Here is a 22,545-nt window from a genome sequence, read left to right as displayed (position 1 = left end):
TATATATATATATATATATATATATATATATATATATATATATATATATATATATATATATATATATATATATATATATATATATATATAAATTTTTGAATAACAAGTGATTCAACAAGAGGCTCACAACCGTCACCATACATTGCACTTTACATGTATGGTGAGTAACACAGTTACTAGTCTTGCTCCACACTAACCCAACTGGGTGGCATCTTAACAGTCATGTGCATGCATTACCTACAATAAGCAAATTTTGGAAACTTCGCTAAAATTCCGGGCAGCACATCATTATGAATAAGGTTCATACACATTTCTTGAATTCGATTGAAGGTGATATCTCTGAAAGTCGCTATTTTTTTACATTCCATTATAAAATGACGCAGAGTATGCGAATAGTTCAGCTGACAGAGTTTACATTTAGAAAAATCTACATCAGCAGATGTTAAAAACTCCCAGAAGCACCTGTAGCTGAGCCTTAGCCTAGCAGTGGTGACATCTCCGATGGCATGATAAATATATAGAAAGAGAAAGAGACTCATACACAGACAGATAAACAAACTGGCAGAAAAACACTCAATCAGATAAACAGAGAAGTAAAGTGATGATAACATGAAATTCAACTAAATACTAATGTTGATACCTAATTTAAATCTGAATTACATTGATCAAAAATAGAGAGAATCCAATTAAAAAAAACTGCACCACAGATAAAAAGAATCATATTTAGTAAATACTCATAAGATCATTGATAATACCACTTAGATCCTTCTCAACATATAATTTACAAGAAAAGGATTATATTTACAATCATTAGACATATGATGCATCTGAAATATATGAGAAAATTTCTCATGAAAAAAGCAATTTTATTCTACTGATCATTCATTACATTTAAGAAATCATAGACGTACTGGAGGCGGAGAGTCCCGTTTTTGACTCTTCACCCTGACCTCCCACTGAGGTGTCGGCCACGCCTCCGGTGGTGTGTTGTTCCTTGCTGTACTCTGTAAATGAGACTAGTATTAGTCTTTATTATTTGCAAATGCAGTATATATATATATATATATATATATATATATATATATATATATATATATATATATATATATATATATATATATATATATATATATATATATATATATATATATATATATATATATATGTATGTATGTCGTACCTAATAGCCAGAACGCACTTCTCAGCCTACTATGCAAGGCCCGATTTGCCTAATAAGCCAAGTTTTCCTGAATTAATATATTTTCTCTAATTTTTTTCTTATGAAATGATAAAGCTACTTATTTCATTATGTATGAGGTCAATTTTTTTATTAGAGTTAAAATTACCGTAGATATATGACCGAACCTAACCTAACCTAACCTATCTTTATAGGTTAGGTTCGGTTAGGTAGCAGAAAAAGTTAGGTTAGGTCAGGTTAGGTAGGTTAGGTAGTCGAAAAACAAATAATTCATGAAAACCTGGCTTATTAGGCAAATTGGGCCTTGCATAGTAGGCTGAGAAGTGCGTTCTGGCTACTAGGTACGACATATATATATATATATATATATATATATATATATATATATATATATATATATATATATATATATATATATATATATTTATCTATCTATGTATCTATCTATCTATATATATATATATATATACATATATATATATAAACATAGTATATATATATATAAATATATATATATAAATATATATATATATATATATATATATATATATATATATATATATATATATATATAGTATATATATATAAATATATAGTATATATATATATATAGTATATATATATATATATATATATATATATATATATATATATATATATATATATATATATATATATATATATACGTAGTAGTATATACATAGTAGGCCAAGAACGTCGTACTTGGCCTACTATGCAAGGCCCGATTTGCCCAATAAGCAAAGTTTTCCTGAATTTACATAATTATCTAAAAATTTTCTTATGAAATGATAAATCTGTCCATTTCGTTATGTATAAGTTAATTCGTTTAAATTTGAGTTAAAACTAACATAGATATGTGACCGAACCTAGCCAACCCTACCTAACCTATCTTATCCTTACCTAAACTATCGCAACTAAGTCAATATATTATGTTCTTAATATAAATAAAATACAACAATTCAAATAAACTAAATGAAAACCCTATATTGAAAAAAAATAAAATCACTCGGCCTATTAGGCAAATCTGGGCCTTGCATAGTAACCCGAGAAGTGCGTTTTGGCTACTAGGTTCGACATATATATATATATATAAACTTTTCAATAACAAGTGATTCAACAAGAGGCTCACAACCGTCACCATATATTGCACTTTACATGTATGTTGAGTAACACAGTTACTAGTCTTGCTCCACACTAACCCAACTGGGTGGCAGCTTTACAGTCATGTGCATGCATTACCTACAATAAGCAAATTTTGGAAACTTCGCTAAAATTCCGGGCAGCACATCATTATGAATTAGGTTCATACACATTTCTTGGATTCCATTGAAGGTGATATCTCTGAAAGCCGCAATTTTTTTACTACATTCCATTATATAATGACGCAGAGTATGCGAATAGTCCAGCTGACAGAGTTTACATTTTGAAAAATCTACATCAGCAGATGTTAAAAACTCCCAGAAGCACGTGTAGCTGAGCCTTAGCCTAGCAGTGGTGACATCTCCGAAGGCATGATAAATATATAGAAAGAGAAAGAGACTCATACACAGACAGATAAACAAACTGGCAGAAAAACACTCAATCAGATAAACAGAGAAGTAAAGTAAAGATAACATGGAATTCAACTATATAATAATGTTCATCCTTAATTTAAATCTGAATTACATTGACCAAAAATAGAGAGAATCGTAATAAAAAAAACTGCACCACAGATAAAAAGAATCATATTTAGTAAATACTCATAAGATCATTGATAATACCATAATAATAATGATAATATCATTAATAATACTGATACTAGTATCAGTCTAGGGAGCCGGTCGGCCGAGCGGACAGCACGTTGGACTTGTGATCCTGTGGTCCTGGGTTCAATCCCAGGCGCCGGCGAGAAACAATGGGCAGAATTTCTTTCACCCTATGCCCCTGTTACCTAGCAGTAAAATAGGTACCTGGGTGTTAGTCAGCTGTCACGGGCTGCTTCCTGGGGGTGGAGGCCTGGTCGAGGACCGGGCCGCGGGGACACTAAAAGCCCCGAAATCATCTCAAGATAAGATACCACTTAGATCCTTCTCAACATATAATTTACAAGAAAAGGTTTATATTTACAATCATTAGACATATGATCCATCTGAAATATATGAGAAAATTTCTCATGAAATAAGCAATTTTATTCTACTGATCATTCATTACATTTAAGAAATCATAGACTTACTGGAGGCGGAGAGTCCCGATTCTGACTCTTCACTCTCACTTCCCACTGAGGTGTCGGGCACGCCTCCGGTGGTGTGTTGTTCCTTGCTGTACTCTGTAAATGAGACTAGTATCAGTCTTTATTATTTGTAAATGCAGTATATATATATATATGTCGTACCTAGTAGCCAGAACGCACTTCTCTGCCTACTATGGAAGGCCCGATTTGCCTAATAAGCCAAGTTTTCATGAATTAATTGTTTTTCGACTACCTAACCTACCTAACCTAACCTAACCTAACTTTTTCGGCTACCTAATCTAACCTAACCTAACTTAACCTAACCTATAAAGATAGGTTAGGTTAGGTTAGGTAGGGTTGGTTAGGTTCGGTCATATATCTACGTTAATTTTAACTCAAATAAAAAAAATTGAAATCATACATAATGAAATGGGTAGCTTTATCATTTCATAAGAAAAAAATTTGAGAAAATATATTAATTCAGGAAAACTTGGCTTATTAGGCAAATCGGGCCTTGCATAGTAGGCTGAGAAGCGCGTTCTGGCTACTAGGTACGACATATATATATATATATATATATATATATATATATATATATATATATATATATATATATATATATATATATATATATATATATATATATATATATATATGTAGGCCAAGAACGTCGTACTTGACCTACTATGCAAGGCCCGATTTCACCAATTAGCCAAGTTTTCCTGTATTTACATAATTTTCTAGGAATTTTCTTATGAAATGATAAATCTGTCCATTTCATTATGTATAAGTTAATTCGTTTAAATTTGAGTTAAAACTAACATAGATATGTGACCGAACTTAACCAACCCTACCTAACCTATCTTAATCTTACCTAAACTATCGCAACTAGCCAATATATTATGGTATTAAAATAATTTAAAAATAAAAATTCAAATAAACTAAATGGAAACCCTATATTGAAAATAAAGAAAATCACTCAGCCTATTAGGCAAATCGGGGCCTTGATTAGTAGGCCGAGAAGTGCGTTCTGGCTACTGGGTACGACATATATATATATAAACTTTTGAATAACAAGTGATTCAACAAGAGGCTCACAACCGTCACCATACATTGCACTTTACATGTATGGTGAGTAACACAGTTACTAGTCTTGCTCCACACTAACCCAACTGGCTGGCAGCTTTACTGTCATGTGCATGCATTACCTACAATAAGCAAATTTTGGAAACTTCGCTAAAATTCCGGGCAGCACATCATTATGAATAAGGTTCATACACATTTCTTGAATTCGATTGAAGGTGATATCTCTGAAAGCCGCTATTTTTTTACATTCCATTATAAAATGACGCAGAGTATGCGAATAGTTCAGCTGACAGAGTTTACATTTAGAAAAATCTACATCAGCAGATGTTAAAAACTCCCAGAAGCACCTGTAGCTGAGCCTTAGCCTAGCAGTGGTGACATCTCCGAAGGCATGATAAATATATAGAAAGAGAAAGAGACTCATACACAGACAGATAAACAAACTGGCAGAAAAACACTCAATCAGATAAACAGAGAAGTAAAGTGAAGATAACATGAAATTCAACTAAATACTAATGTTCATACCTAATTTAAATCTGAATTACATTGATCAAAAATAGAGAGAATCCAATTAAAAAAAATTGCACCACAGATAAAAAGAATCATATTTAGTAATATACTCATAAGATCATTGATAATACCACTTAGATCCTTCTCAACATATAATTTACAAGAAAAGGATTATATTTACAATCATTAGACATAAGATGCATCTGAAATATATGAGAAAATTTCTCATGAAAAAAGCAATTTTATTCTACTGATCATTCATTACATTTAAGAAATCATAGACGTACTGGAGGCGGAGAGTCCCGTTTTTGACTCTTCACCATGACCTCCCACTGAGGTGTCGGGCACGCCTCCGGTGGTGTGTTGTTCCTTGCTGTACTCTGTAAATGAGACTAGTATTAGTCTTTATTATTTGCAAATGCAGTATATATATATATATATATATATATATATATATATATATATATATATATATATATATATATATATATATATATGTATATATATATATGTCGTACCTAGTAGCCAGAACGCACTTCTCAGCCTACTATGCAACGCCCGATTTGCCTAATAAGCCAAGTTTTCATGAAATAATTGTTTTCATGAAATAATATATATATATATATATATATATATATATATATATATGTCGTACCTAATAGCCAGAACGCACTTCTCAGCCTACTATTCAAGGCCCGATTTGCCTAATAAGCCAAGTTTTCATGAATTAATGTTTTTTCGTCTACCTAACCTACCTAACCTAACCTAACCTAGCTTTTTTTGGCTACCTAACCTAACCTTACCTATAAATATAGGTTAGGTTAGGTTAGGTAGGGTTGGTTAGGTTCGGTCATATATCTACTTTAATTTTAACTCCAATAAAAAAAAATTGACCTCATACATAGAGAAAAGGGTTGCTCTATCATTTCATAAGAAAAAAATTATAGTAAATATATTAATTCAGGAAAACTTGGCTTATTAGGCAAATCGGGCCTTGAATAGTAGGCTGAGAAGTGAGTTCTGGCTACTAGGTACGACATATATATATATATATATATATATATATATATATATATATATATATATATATATATATATATATACCACAAGCAGGCCCACTGGGATAGCCCCATAATGGAAAAGACTGTCACAGCAATGATTGACAACGCTGATGCTGAAAACAAAGCCCGCCTCCTAGCGGTAACAGCACCCCACGCCGGGGATTTTTTATTTGCTGTGCCCAATGCAGCCCTGGGAACTCGCCTCAGTCATGACGCTCTCCGCATTGGAGTTGCCCTTCGCCTTGCCGCCCCGATCCTCACCGAACATAGGTGCATCTGCGGAACTGCGATGGCAGACCAATATGGTCGTCATGGTCTGGTATGTCGTAAATCACAGGGTAAAATCGCAAGACATGAAGAAGTCAACGACATCATCAAGAGGAGCCTCGCCACAGCCCGCTACAAAGAGAACCACACTTATCCAGACCTAACGACCCTCAGAAGCGCCCTGATGGGGTCACCTTGCTACCTTGGAAGGAAGGTAAGCAAGTGGTATGGGACTACACGTGCGCTGCCACACTGGCCAGTACCTACCTCCACTACAGCACACGTGAAAGCGGTGGTGCTGCTTCTTTCAGGGAATCGCAGAAAATTATTAAATACAGAGGTCTAGCACACTGCTACAGCTTTGTTCCGATCGGCTCGGAGACCCTCGGTTCGTGGGGAAAATGTGCATTGAAGTTCCTGAAGGAATTGGGGGACAAATTGATCAGCGCTACAAAAGACCAGAGAGCAAAAAGTTTCTTGTTCCAGCGCCTCAGTGTTGCGATTCAGAGGGGAAATGCCTGTTGCGTCTTGGGCACTAGTCCAACTTATGAGGAATTCGAAGAAGTGTTTGACTTGCAACAATGATCGAACCCGTCTGTGACATTCATCAATGTTTCCCATTGTTGTGTTTTTCAAGAGATCCATAACCTTTAAGCACCTTTTTGCATTATTATTTTTGTATCAACCCATGTATATCTTTTAACCATCAAATGCATAATAAAGCACAAAAAATAAAAAAGGAAGGGGGTGGTAGGAGAAAAGCACACAGAAACTGTATTGGAGGGGATCTAAACATTCCCTCTAATGCGTTATGCGTGGATTCCTCCGAGGCTATGGGTCCCCCTTCTTCCAGCTAGAGGTGGAACTCCCTTCCATTTAAAAAAAAAAAAAAAAAAAAATATATATATATATATATATATACATATATATATATATATATATATATATATATATATATATATGTATATATATATATATATATATATATATATATATATATATATATATATATATATATATATATATATATATATATATATATATATATATATATATGTTGTACCTTGTAGCCAAAACGCACTTCTCAGCCTACTATGCAAGGCCTGATTTGCCTAATAAGCCACGTTTTCATGAATTAATTATTTTTCGACTACCTAACCTACCTAACCTAACCTAACCTAACTTTTTCGGCTACCTAACCTAACCTAACCTATAAAGATAGATTAGGTTGGGTTAGGTAGGGTTGGTTAGGGTCGGTCATATATCTACGTTAATTTTAACTCCAATAAAAAACAATTGACATCATACATAATGAAATGGGTAGCTTTATCATTTCATAAGAAAAAAAATAGAGAAAATATTTATTCTGGAAAACTTGGCTTATTAGGCAAATCGGGCCTTGCATAATAGGCTGAGATGTGCGTTCTGTCTACTAGGTACGACATATATATATATATATATATATATATATATATATATATATATATATATATATATATATATATATATATATATATATATATATACGTAGTAGGCCAAGAACGTCGTACTTGGCCTACTATGCAAGGCCCGATTTGCCCAATAACCCAAGTTTTCCTGTATTTACATAATTTTCTAAAAATTTTCTTAAAATGATAAATCTGTCCATTTCATTATGTATAAGTTAATTCGTTTAAATTTGAGTTAAAACTAACATAGATATGTGCCCGAACCTAACCAACCCTACCCAACCTATCTTAACCTTACCTAAACAATCGCAACTAAGTCAATATATTATGTTATTAATATAATTTAAAAATAACAATTCAAATAAACTAAATGGAAACCCTATATTGAAAATAAAGAAAATCACTCGGCCTATTAGGCAAATCGGGGCCTTGCATAGTAGGCCGAGAAGTGCGTTCTGGCTACTAGGTACGACATATATATATATGTAAACTTTTGAATAACAAGTGATTCAACAAGAGGCTCACAACCGTCACCATACATTGCACTTTACATGTATGGTGAGTAACACAGTTACTAGTCTTGCTCCACACTAACCCAACTGGGTGGCAGCTTTACAGTCATGTGCATGCATTACATACAATAAGTAAATTTTGGAAACTTCGCTAAAATTCCGGGCAGCACATCATTATGAATAAGGTTCATACACATTTCTTGGATTCCATTGAAGGTGATATCTCTGAAAGCCGCAATTGTTTTACATTCCATTATATAATGACGCAGAGTATGCGAATAGTTCAGCTAACAGAGTTTACATTTAGAAAAATCTACATCAGCAGATGTTAAAAACTCCCAGAAGCACGTGTAGCTGAGCCTTAGCCTAGCAGTGGTGACATCTCCGAAGGCATGATAAATATATAAAAAGAGAAAGAGACTCATACACAGACAGATAAAGAAACTGGCAGAAAAACACTCAATCAGATAAACAGAGAAGTTAAGTGAAGATGACATGAAATTCAACTAAATAATAATGTTCATCCCTAATTTAAATCAGAATTACATTGATCAAAAATAGAGAGAATCCAAATAAAAAAAACTGCACCACAGATAAAAAGAATCATATTTAGTAAATACTCATAAGATCATTAATAATACCACTTAGATCCTTCTCAACATATAATTTACAAGAAAAGGTTTATATTTACAATCATTAGACATATGATCCATCTGAAGAGAAAATTTCTCATGAAATAGGCAATTTTATTCTACTGATCATTCATTACATTTAAGAAATCATAGACTTACTGGAGGCGGAGAGTCCCGTTTTTGACTCTTCACTCTCACTTCCCACTGAGGTGTCGGGCACGCCTCCGGTGGTGTGTTGTTCCTTGCTGTACTCTGTAAATGAGACTAGAATCAGTCTTTATTTTTTGTAAATGCAGTACATATATATATATATATATATATATATATATATATATATATATATATATATATATATATATATATATATATATATGTCGTACCTAATAGCCAGAACGCACTTCTGAGCCTACTATGCAAGGCCCGATTTGCCTAATAAGCCAAGTTTTCCTGAATTAATATTTTTTCTCTAATTTTTTTCTTATGAAATGATAAAGCTACCCATTTCATTATGTATGAGGTCAATTTTTTTTTATTGGAGTTAAAATTAACGTAGATATATGACCGAACCTAACCAACCCTACCTAACCTAACCTAACCTATCTTTATAGGTTAGGTTAGGTTAGGTAGCAGAAAAAGTTAGGTTAGGTTAGGTTAGGTAGGTTAGGTAGTCGAAAAACAAATGATTCATGAAAACTTGGCTTATTAGGCAAATCGGGCCTTGCATAGTAGGCTCAGAAGTGCGTTCTGGCTATTAGGTACGACATATATATATATATATATATATATATATATATATATATACATACATATATAAATATATATATATATATATATATATTTATATATATATAAATATATATATATATATATATATATATATATATATATATATATATATATATATATATATATATATATATGTATATATATATATATATATAAACGTAGTTGTATATACATAGTAGGCCAAGAACGTCGTACTTGGCCTACTATGCAAGGCCCGATTTCACCAATTAGCCAAGTTTTCCTGTATTTACATAATTTTCTAGGAATTTTCTTATGAAATGATAAATCTGTCCATTTCATTATGTATAAGTTAATTCGTTTAAATTTGAGTTAAAACTAACATAGATATGTGACCGAACCTAGCCAACCCTACCTAACCTATGTTAATCTTACCTAAACTATCGCAACTAAGTCAATATATTATGTTATTAAAATAATTTAAAAAATAAAAATTAAAAAAAATTAAATGGAAACCCTATATTGAAAATAAAGAAAATCACTCGGCCTATTAGGCAAATCGGGGCCTTGCATAGTAGGCCGAGAAGTGCGTTCTGGCTACTAGGTACGACATATATATATATAAACTTTTGAATAACAAGTGATTCAATAAGAGGCTCACAACCGTCACCATACATTGCACTTTACAAGTATGGTGAGTAACACAGTTACTAGTCTTGCTCCACACTAACGCAACTGGGTGGCAGCTTTACAGTCATGTGCATGCATTACCTACAATAAGCAAATTTTGGAAACTTCGCTAAAATTCCAGGCAGCACATCAATATGAATAAGGTTCATACACATTTCTTGAATTCCATTGAAGGTGATATCTTTGAAAGCCGCTATTTTTTTTACATTCCATTATATAATGACGCAGAGTATGCGAATCGTTCAGCTAAAAGTGTTTACATTTAGAAAAATCTACATCAGCAGATGTTAAAAACTTCCTCTAAGCACTTGTAGCTGAGCCTTAGCCTAGCAGTGGTGACATCTCCGAAGGCATGATAAATATATAGAAAGAGAAAGAGACTCATACACAGACAGATAAACAAGCTGGCAGAAAAACACTCAATCAGATAAACAGAGAAGTAAAGTGAAGATAACATGAAATTCAACTAAATAATAATGTTCATCCCTAAATCTGAATTACATTGATCAAAAATAGAGAGAATCCAATTAAAAAAAACTGCACCACAGATAAAAAGAATCATATTTAGTAAATATTCATAAGATCATTGATAATACCACTTAGATCCTTCTCAACATATAATTTACAAGAAAAGGATTATATTTACAATCATTAGACATATGATGCATCTGAAATATATGAGAAAACTTCTCATGAAAAAAGCAGTTTTATTCTACTGATCATTCATTACATTTAAGAAATCATAGACTTACGGGAGGCGGAGAGTCCCGTTTTTGACTCTTCACCCTGACCTCCCACTGAGGTGTCGGGCACGCCTCCGGTGGTGTGTTGTTCCTTGCTGTACTCTGTAAATGAGACTAGTATTAGTCTTTATTATTTGCAAATGCAGCATATATATATATATATATATATATATATATATATATATATATATATATATATATATATATATATATATATAGAATCCACAAGATCTTCTCTGAACACTATTTATTTTCTTCTTCGAGGATGTGGGTCCCTTTAATTAAACCAGTGGTGGTACCCCTAAATATATATATATATATATTATATATATATATATATATATATATATATATATATATATATATATATATATATATATATATATATATATATATATATATATATATATATATATATACGTAGTAGTAGATACATAGTAGTAGATACATAGTAGGCCAAGAACGTCGTACTTGGCCTACTATGCAAGGCCCGATTTGCCCAATAAGCCAAGTTTTCCTGAATATACATAATTTTCTTATGAAATGATAAATCTGTCCATTTCATTATGTATAAGTTAATTTGTTTAAATTTGAGTTAAAACTAACATAGAAATGTGACCGAATCAAACCAACCCTACCTAGCCTAACCTATCTTAACCTTACCTAAACTATCACAACTAAGTGAATATATTATGTTATCAATATATCCTAATAATAACAATTCAAATAAACTAAATGGAAACACTATATTGAAAATAAAGAAAATCACGTGGCCTATTAGGCATATCGGGGGATTGCATAGTAGGCCGTGAAGTGCGTTCTATCTACTAGGTACGACTCATATATATATATATATATATATATATATATATATATATATATATATATATATATATATAAATATATATATATATATATATATATATATATATATATATATATATATATATATATATATATATATATACATATATATATAGTGACGGTTGTGAGCCTCTTGTTGAATCATTTGTTATTCAAAAGATTATATATATATATATATATATATATATATATATATATATATATATATATATATATATATATATATATATATATATATATATATATATATGTCGTACCTAGTAGCCAGAACTCACTTCTCAGCCTACTATGCAAGGCCCGATTTGCCTATTAAGCCAAGTTTTCCTGAATTATTATATTTTCTCTATTTTTTTCTTATGAAATGATAAAGATACCCATTTCATTTTGTATGAGGTCAATTGTTTTTCATTGGAGATAAAATTAAAATAGATATATGACCGAACCTAACCAACCCTACCTAACCTAACCTATCTTTATAGGTTAGGTTAGGTTAGGTAGCCGAAAAAGTTAGGTTAGGTTAGGTTAGGTTGGTTAGGTAGTCGAAAAACAATTAATTCATGAAAACTTGGCTTATTAAGCAAATCAGGCCTTGCATAGCAGGCTGAGAAGTGAGTTCTGGCTACTAGGTACGACATATATATATATATATATATATATATATATATATATATATATGTCGTACCTAATAGCCAGAACGCACTTCTCAGCCTACTATTCAAGGCCCGATTTGCCTAATAAGCCAAGTTTTCATGAATTAATGTTTTTTCGTCTACCTAACCTACCTAACCTAACCTAACCTAGCTTTTTTTGGCTACCTAACCTAACCTTACCTATAAATATAGGTTAGGTTAGGTTAGGTAGGGTTGGTTAGGTTCGGTCATATATCTACGTTAATTTTAACTCCAATAAAAAAAATTGACCTCATACATAGAGAAAAGGGTTGCTTTATCATTTCATAAGAAAAAAATTATAGTAAATATATTAATTCAGGAAAACTTGGCTTATTAGGCAAATCGGGCCTTGAATAGTAGGCTGAGAAGTGAGTTCTGGCTACTAGGTACGACATATATATATATATATATATATATATATATATATATTTATATATATATATATATATATATATATATATATATATATATATATATATATATATATATATATATATATATATATATATATATATATATATTTCGTACCTAGTAGCCAGAACGCACTTCTCAGCCTACTATGCAAGGCCAGATTTGCCTAATAAGCCAAGTTTTCATGAATTAATTGTTTTCCGAGGACCTAACCTAACTTTTTCGGCTACCTAACCTAACCTAACATATAAAGATAGGTTAGGTTAGGTTAGGTGGGGTTGGTTAGGTTCGGTCATATATCTACGTTAATTTTAACTACAATAAAAAAAATTGACCTCATACATAATGAAATGGGTAGCTTTATCATTTCATAAGAAAAAAATTAGAGAAAATATATTAATTCAGGAAAACTTGGCTAATTGGGCAAATCGGGCCTTGCATAGTAGGCTGAGAAGTGCGTTCTGGCTACTAGGTACGACATATATATATATATATATATATATATATATATATATATATATATATATATATATATATATATATATATGCGAACAAGCCTGAATGGTCCCCAGGACTATATGCGAATGAAAACTCACACCACTTCTGGGGTGTGAGTATTCATATATATATATATATATATATATATATATATATATATATATATATATATATATATATATATATATATATATATATATATAGTCATGTGCATGCATTACCTACAATAAGCAAATTTTGGAAACTTCGCTAAAATTCCGGGCAGCACATCATTATGAATAAAGTACATACACATTTCTTGGACTCCATTGATGGTGATATCTCTGAAAGCCGTTATTTTTTTACATTCCATTATATAATGACGCAGAGTATGCGAATAGTTCAGCTGACAGAGTTTACATTTACAAAAATCTACATCAGCAGATGTTAAAAACTCCCAGAAGCACCTGTAGCTGAGACTTAGCCTAGCAGTGGTGACATCTCCGAAGGCATGATAAATATATAGAAAGAGAAAGAGACTCATACACAAACAGATAAACAAACTGGCAGAAAAACTCAATCAGATAAACAGAGAAGTAAAGTGAAGGTAACATGAAATTCAACTGAATAATAATGTTCATACCTAATTTAAATCTGAATTACATTGATCAAAAATAGAGAGAATCCTATTAAAAAAACTGCACCACAGATAAAAAGAATCATATTTAGTAAATACTCATAAGATCACTGATAATGCCACTTAGATCCTTCTCAACATATAATTTACAAGAAAAGGATTAAATGTACAATCATTAGATATATGATGCATCTGAAATATATGAGAAAATTTCTCATGAAATAAGCAATTTTATTCTACTGATCATTTATTACATTTAAGAAATCATAGACTTACTGGAGGCGGAGAGTCCCGATTCTGACTCTTCACTCTCACCTCCCACTGAGGTTTCGGGCACGCCACCGGTAGTGTGATGTTCCTTGCTGTACTCTGTAAACGAGACTGGTATCAGTCTTTATTATTTGCAAATGCAGTATATATATATATATATATATATATATATATATATATATATATATATATATATATATATATATATGTATATATATGTATATATATATATATATATATATATATATATATATATATATATATATATATGTCGTACCTAGTAGCCAGAACTCACTTCTCAGCCTACTATTCAAGGCCCGATTTGCCTAATAAGCCAAGTTTTCCTGAATTAATATATTTACTATAATTTTTTTCTTATGAAATGATAAAGCAACCCTTTTCTCTATGTATGAGGTCAATTTTTTTTTATTGGAGTTAAAATTAACGTAGATATATGACCGAACCTAACCAACCCTACCTAACCTAACCTAACCTATATTTATAGGTAAGGTTAGGTTAGGTAGCCAAAAAAAGCTAGGTTAGGTTAGGTTAGGTAGGTTAGGTAGACGAAAAAACATTAATTCATGAAAACTTGGCTTATTAGGCAAATCGGGCCTTGAATAGTAGGCTGAGAAGTGCGTTCTGGCTATTAGGTACGACATATATATATATATATATATATATATATATATATATATATATATATATATATATATATATATATATATGTCGTACCTAGTAGCCAGAACGCACTTCTCAGCCTACTATGCAAGGCCCGATTTGACTAATAAGCCAAGTTTTCATGAATTAATATATTTTCTCAAATTTTTTTCTTATGAAATGATAAAGCTACCCATTTCATTATGAATGAGGTCAATTTTTTTATTGAAGTTAAAATTAACGTAGATATATGACCAAACCTAACCAAACCTACCTAACCTAACCTAACCTATCTTTGTAGGTTAGGTTAGGTTAGGTAGCAGAAATTGTTAGGTTAGGTTAGGTTAGGTAGGTTAGGTTGTCGAAAAAACTTTAATTCATGAAAACTTGGCTTATTAGGCAAATCGGGCCTTGCATAGTAGGCTGAGAAGTGCGTTCTGGCTACTAGGTACGACATATATATATATATATATATATATATATATGTCGTACCTAGTAGCCAGAACTCACTTTTTGGCCTACTATTCAAGGCCCGATTTGCCTAATAAGCCAAGTTTTCCTGAATTAATATATTTTTTCTAATTTTTTTCTTATGAAATGATAAAGCTACCCATTTCATTATGTATGAGGTCAATTTTTTTTTATTGGAGTTAAAATTAACGTAGATATATGACCGAACCTAACCAACCCTACCTAACCTAACCTAACCTATCTTTATAGGTTAGGTTTGGTTAGGTAGCCGAAAAAGTTAGGTTAGGTTAGGTTAGGTAGGTTAGGTAGTCGAAAAACAATTAATTCATGAAAACTTGGCTTACTAGGCAAATTTGGCCTTGCATAGTAGGCTGAGAAGTGAGTTCTGGCTACTAGGTACGACATATATATATATATATATATATATATATATATATATATATATATATATGTATATATCGTACCTAGTAGCCAGAATGCACTTCTCAGCCTACTATGCAAGGCCCGAATTGCCTAATAAGCCAAGTTTTCATGAATTAATTGTTTTTCGACTACCTAACCTAACTTTTTCGGCTACCTAACTTAACCTAACCTATAAAGATAGGTTAGGTTAGGTTAGGTACGGTTGGTTAGGTTCGATCATATATCTACGTTAATTTTAACTCCAATAAAAAAAAATTGACCTCATACATTATGAAATGGGTAGCTTTTTCATTTCATAAGAAACAAATTAGAGAAAATATATTAATTCAGTAAAATTTGGCTTATTAGGCAAATCGGGCCTTGCATAGTAGGCTGAGAAGTGCGTTCCTGCTACTAGGTACGTCATATATATGTATATATATATATATATATATATATATATATATATATATATATATATATATATATTAGTATATATATATATATATATATATATATATATATATATATATATATATATATATATATATATATATATATATATATATATATATATATATATATACTAATAATATTGTTCACCCCTAATTTTAATCTGGACTACATTGATCAAAAATAGAGAGAAACCTATGAAAAAAACGGCATCATAAATAAAAAGAATTATGTTTAGTAAATACTGATTAGATCATTCCTAATACCACTTAGTTATAGGTATATACCTTCTCAGCATATCATAACCTATCACATATAATTTACAAGTAAAGGATTAAATTGACAATCATTAGACATATAATGCATCCGAAATATATGAGAAAATTTCTCATGATATAAACAATTTTATTCTCCTGATCATTCATTACATTTAAGAAATCATAGACTTACTGGAGGCGGAGAGTCCCGATTCTGACTCTTCACCCTGACCTCCCACTGAGGTTTCGGGCACGCCTCCGATGGCCTGATGTTCCTTGCTGTATTCTGTAAATGAGACAATCAATCTTTATTTTTTGCAAATGCAATATATATATATATATATATATATATATATATATATATATATATATATATATATATATATATATATATATATATATATATATATATATATTGGTGTATACTGGCAGCAGGTTTTCTTTCAAACATGTTTCATTGAATATGACCGCATATTCTGTATTTATTATTTTCTGGTTTAGGGCTTCTATCCCTCTAACTATTTTCTTAGCATCAGGGCTTAATTGAAATAGGAGTTCTCCAAAACTCATTTTCGTACTTTTAAGGTGAAGAAAAGAAGTGATTTACTATAGAGTGTATTACACTTATTTGTATAATTTGCACGACGTTTCGAACCTCCATGGTTCATTCTCAAGTGAACAGATCTTACAATACTAGTTGATTTTATACCCGCATTAGGTCAGGTGATAATACAATGAAGGTGAAAACATGGGGGGATACATAAGGGATAAACATAGGGGCTGCAGAAGGCTTATTGGCCCATACGAGGCATCTCCTATCTAAACACAAAGATTAATCCAGTGTAATTGGCCTGTTATGTTGGACATTGTCTTCTGTGTTGGCATCGATATGTTCTTGTCTTGTCCTTACTCTCATGGTGGGTAGAGTAAATAGTTCCGTGATTTGGGTGTTCATGGTAGGTCGCTCTATTCTTATGTGAATTGCCTCAAGAATTTGTAATCTTCTTGAATCTTGGGTTTTGTCTATTATGCAAGTATTCTTGTTCAACATTTCTCTTGTTAGAGTAATGTCATGGGTTTGTCTCATGTGATTCCTAGGGGCACCAGATTGAAGATGGCATGTCAAACGCCTCGTCAGCTTGGTCGACGTCATACCTATGTACTTACATTGAAGGTTACATCCTTCGTGGGGGCAAGTGTACATGTATACAACGCTTGACTGCTGTAGAGGGTTCTCCGTCGGCTTCGGGCTGTTTTTGATAAGGAGTTCGGAAGTCTTCTTGGTTTTGTAGAATATTATCAGGTTTATGTTTTGGTTAGGAGTAGTGCTTTTTACTCCTTTACGGATTTTTTCTTTCATTATTCTTTCCTCTTTTATATGTTCACTGTGCATGGTTGATTTGTAGTATAATTTTATTGGGGGTGTTGTGGTTTCTGTTCTAGGTTCTGAATTATACCAACGGTCCAAGTGTCTTCTTATAGCAGCGTTTATTTCCGCGTTGCTATATCCGTTGTTCACCAATACCTGAGTTACTCTTTCAAACTCTCTACTCACGTTGCTCCATTCAGAGCAGTGGGTAAGCGCTCGACGAATATAAGCATTGAGAACACTGGCTTTGTATCTTTGGGGGCACTCACTTCTAGCGTTCAGGCATAATCCTATGTTGGTGGGCTTGGTATATACGTTGGTGCTTAAAGAGGTTCCTGTTTTTGTTATTAGTACATCCAAGAATGGCAGACTGTTATTTTCACTATTTTCATGTGTAAATCGGAGTACTGACTCTCTCTCTAGGTGTCTTTTTAGGTCAATTAGTTCATCTGAGTCTTTTACTATTACGAATATGTCATCTACATAACGGCAGTATACAGTTGGTTTTTGTCTGCTACTGAAGACCCTATCTTCGATGGTTCCCATATAAAAATTAGCAAATAAAACTCCTAAGGGGGAGCCCATTTCTACTCCGTCTATTTGTAAATACATCTATTTGTATATATATATTTTGTATATATATATATATATATATATACAAATAGTCTATTTGTCTATATATATATATATATATATATATATATATATATATATATATATATATATATATATATATATATATATATATATATATATTTATATTTATATATATATATATATTATTAAATATGACTGAAAAAGTAAGATTAATAATTCTAACACGAAATTTCTCGATCTTTCTTATGTTTCTTTTCACTGTTGATGGTAATTGAAAAATCAATTCTCCAAAATTCATTTTTATTTCTAGTCTGACGCGACACTTGAACGCGTTTTGTAATAACTTATAACCTCCATCACTTACGAGATGAAGAAGGATGGGAAGCTGCCCTTTCTAGATGTAACAGTCATGGAAAGGAGCGGAGGTTTCCCCACTGCAATCTACACTAAGGAAACAAACATAGGTATGTGCCTAAATGCCAACAGTGACTGCCCAGACAGGTACAGGAGGAGTGTTTTTAACGCTTATGTCGACCGTGCTCTCAGCCACAGCTCAGGATGGAAGCAAGTCGACGAAGAATTCTGTAGGGTAAGGCAGGTCCTAGTCAACAACGGCTTCTCCAATGGTTTCGTTGAAGACATCATAAGAAGGAAAGTGAAACGCCATGCAACATCTGAAGAGACAACTAACACAACACCTATACCCCCTATTAGACTATTTTACAGGAACTTCATTTCCACAGCTCATAAAACGGAGGAAAGGGTCCTGAAAGATATTGTTAATAGAAAGGTTATCCCTACATACAAAAATCAGAAGATGCAACTAACAATTTACTATAAAGCCAAAAAAACGGCCAGCCTACTTATGAGAAACTCTTCAGACACAAAGCAGAACGCTTTAAAAGAGACCAACGTCGTCTATGCCTTCAAATACCCTCTTGGGGACTGTAAGCCTAAAAAACTCAGTATATAGGCAAGACAACAACATCTCTTTCCAGGCGTTTAACGATGAATAAGTAACAGGGCTCCATTAAGGAACATATAATCTCTTCCCACAACCAAACCATCACCAGAGAAATCTTAGCAAACAACAAAGAAATCATCGATAGATACAGCGATAGCATGCGGCTTGACATCTGCGAGGCACTACACATCAAGAAGTCAACACCAGGAATCAACAGCCAATTAATACACAACTATATTCTACCCACTTCAAGACTCCGCTCCAATATAGAAGCATCAAGAAATATGGGCCAATAGGCCCTCTGTAATTACTTCCATTCTTACCTTCAATACCCATTATTTCGTGTTCTGTCTTGTGTTGAAAGTTTGTTTTTCACCTCATCCAAAACTGTTACAACATATCACCGCACCCAAATGCAGTTATAAAAAATCGAAAATGTTTAAGCTCTATTCAGTTATAGTTCAGTTGTGTGTGTGTAAACTAAAGTCTTTGAAAATGTAATAAGTTTTACGAAACGCGCTCAAGTGTCGCGTCAGACTAGAAAGACAAATGAATTTTGGAGAATTGATTTTTCAATTACCATCAACAAAGAAAAGAAACGTAAGAAAGATCGAGAAATTTCATTTTAGAATTATTAATGTTACTTTTTCGGTCATATATAATATATATATATATATATATATATATATATATATATATATATATATATATATATATATATGTATGTGTGTGTGTGTGTGTGTGTGTGTGTGTGTGTGTGTGTGTGTGTGTGTGTGTGTGTGTGTGTGTGTGTGTGTGTGTGTGTGTGTGTGTGTGTAGTTACAGGATGAGAGCTACGCTCGTGGTGTCCCGTCTTCCCAGCACTCTTTGTCATATAACGCTTTGAATCTACTGACGGTCTTGGCCTCCACCACCTTCTCCCCTAACTTGTTCCAACCGTCTACCACTCTGTTTGCGAAAGTGAATTTTCTTATATTTCTTCGGCATCTGTGTTTAGCTAGTTTATATCAATGACCTCTTGTTCTTAAAGTTCCAGGTCTCAGGAAATCTTCCCTATCGATTTTATCAATTTCTGTTACTATTTTGTATGTAGTGATCATATCTCCTATTTTTCTTCTGTCTTCTAGTTTTGGCATATTTAATGCCTCTAACCTCTCCTCGTAGCTCTTGCTCTTCAGTTCTGGGAGCCACTTAGTAGCATGTCTTTGCACCTTTTCCAGTTTGTTGATGTGCTTCTTAAGATATGGGCACCACACAACTGCTGCATATTCTAGCTTTGGCCTAACAAAAGTCGTGAACAATTTCTTTAGTATATCGCCATCCATGTATTTAAAAGCAATTCTGAAGTTAGAAAGCGTGGCATAGGCTCCTCGCACAATATTCTTTATGTGGTCCTCAGGTGATAGTTTTCAATCTAGAACCACCCATAGATCTCTTTCTTTATCAGAATTCTTTAAAGATTTCTCACATAATATATAGGTTGTGTGGGGTCTATGTTCTCCTATTCCACATTCCATAATATGGCATTTATTAACATTAAATTCCATTTGCCAAGTGGCGCTCCATGTACTTATTTTGTCCAGGTCTTCTTGAAGGGCATGACAATCATCTAAGTTTCTTATCCTTCCTATTATCTTAGCATCATCAGCAAACATGTTCATATAATTCTGTATACCAACTGGTAGATCATTTATGTAGACAATAAACATCACTGGTGCAAGAACTGAACCCTGTGGTACTCCACTTGTGACATTTCTCCAGTCCGATACATTGCCTCTGATCACAGCCCTCATTTTTCTATCAGTCAGAAAATTTTTCATCCATGTTAGAAGCGTACCTGTCACTCCTCCAATATTTTCCAGTTTCCAGAACAACCTCTTATGTGGAACTCTGTCGAAAGCCGTTTTAAGGTCCAGATAGATGCAGACAACCCATCCATCTCTTTCCTGTAATATCTCTGTTGCTCGATCATAGAAACTGAGTAAATTCGATACACAGGATCTTCCAGATCGAAAACCATACTGTCTGTCTGATATATCATTTCTCTCCAGGTGTTCTATCCATTTAGTTTTAATTATTTTTTCCAATATTTTGACTATTACACTTGTCAATGATACTGGTCTATAATTAAGGGGGGTCTTCCCTGCTTCCACTTTTGTAGATTGGAACTATGTTAGCCTTTTTCCACACATCAGCTACAACTCCTGTATACAGGGATGCCTGAAAAATCAGTTGAAAAGGAATGCTGAGCTCAGGTGCACATTCTCTCAGAACCCATGGTGAAACTCCATCTGGACCAACTGCTTTGTTCTTATTTAGCTCCTTGAGCATTTTTTCCACTTCGTCTCTATACACCTCTATGTGCTCTATGTTGTTCTCTGGAATTCTTATTGTATCTGGTTCCCTGAAGATTTCATTTTGTACAAACACACTTTGGAACTTTTCGTTTAATGTCTCACACATTTCCTTTTCATTTTCCGTGAATCTATTTCCCATTTTCAACCTCTGAATATTATCCTTTACCTACAATTTGTTGTTTATGAATTTATAGAATAGACCTGGTTCTGTTTTACATTTGTCTGCAATCCCTTTTTCAAAATTTCTTTCTGCCTCTCTCCTCACTGCCGTGTAGTTGTTTCTCGCATCTTTGTATCGCTGGTATGTTTGGGGGTTCAACCTCTTCCTGTATTGATTCCATTTTTGTGTCTTTTGGTCTCTGGCCCTCTCGCACTTTCTGTTGAACCAATCCTGTTTCCTAGTTCTGCTTCTCTGTTTTGGTACAAATTTTTTTGTGCCTTTATCATATATTTCACAAAACCTGACATACATCTCATTCACTTCCTTGCCTAGCAACAAGTCTGTCCAATTATACCCACTAAAAAAATTTCTAAGGTTGCCATAATGTCCTCTCCTAAAGTCAG

At 32.6% G+C, this 22,545-nt stretch overlaps 1 protein-coding gene across 27 annotated transcripts in view; it reads right to left on the bottom strand.

Annotated features, from left to right (window-relative positions):
- The window catches only part of LOC123749090 (uncharacterized), a 61,782-nt gene that overhangs the window by 23,399 nt on the left and 15,838 nt on the right, over positions 1–22,545 (bottom strand). For 14 of the 27 annotated variants that reach the window (XM_069331755.1, XM_069331750.1, XM_069331749.1 and 11 more), the window contains 7 exons: positions 16,888–16,980; positions 14,458–14,550; positions 11,131–11,223; positions 9,104–9,196; positions 5,312–5,404; positions 3,432–3,524; positions 912–1,004 (listed from right to left, as the gene is read on the bottom strand). In XM_069331755.1, the coding sequence (XP_069187856.1) occupies positions 912–1,004; positions 3,432–3,524; positions 5,312–5,404; positions 9,104–9,196; positions 11,131–11,223; positions 14,458–14,550; positions 16,888–16,980 (651 nt within the window). The remainder of the gene's footprint in view (positions 1–911; positions 1,005–3,431; positions 3,525–5,311; positions 5,405–9,103; positions 9,197–11,130; positions 11,224–14,457; positions 14,551–16,887; positions 16,981–22,545) is intronic. The other 13 variants (XM_069331754.1, XM_069331742.1, XM_069331762.1 and 10 more) reach the window with 7 other exon arrangements.

This window comes from Procambarus clarkii, chromosome 26 (genome assembly GCF_040958095.1).
Source record: "Procambarus clarkii isolate CNS0578487 chromosome 26, FALCON_Pclarkii_2.0, whole genome shotgun sequence".
NCBI classification, from domain to species: Eukaryota; Metazoa; Arthropoda; class Malacostraca; order Decapoda; family Cambaridae; genus Procambarus; species Procambarus clarkii.
This window is presented reverse-complemented; position numbering and strand designations above follow the sequence as displayed.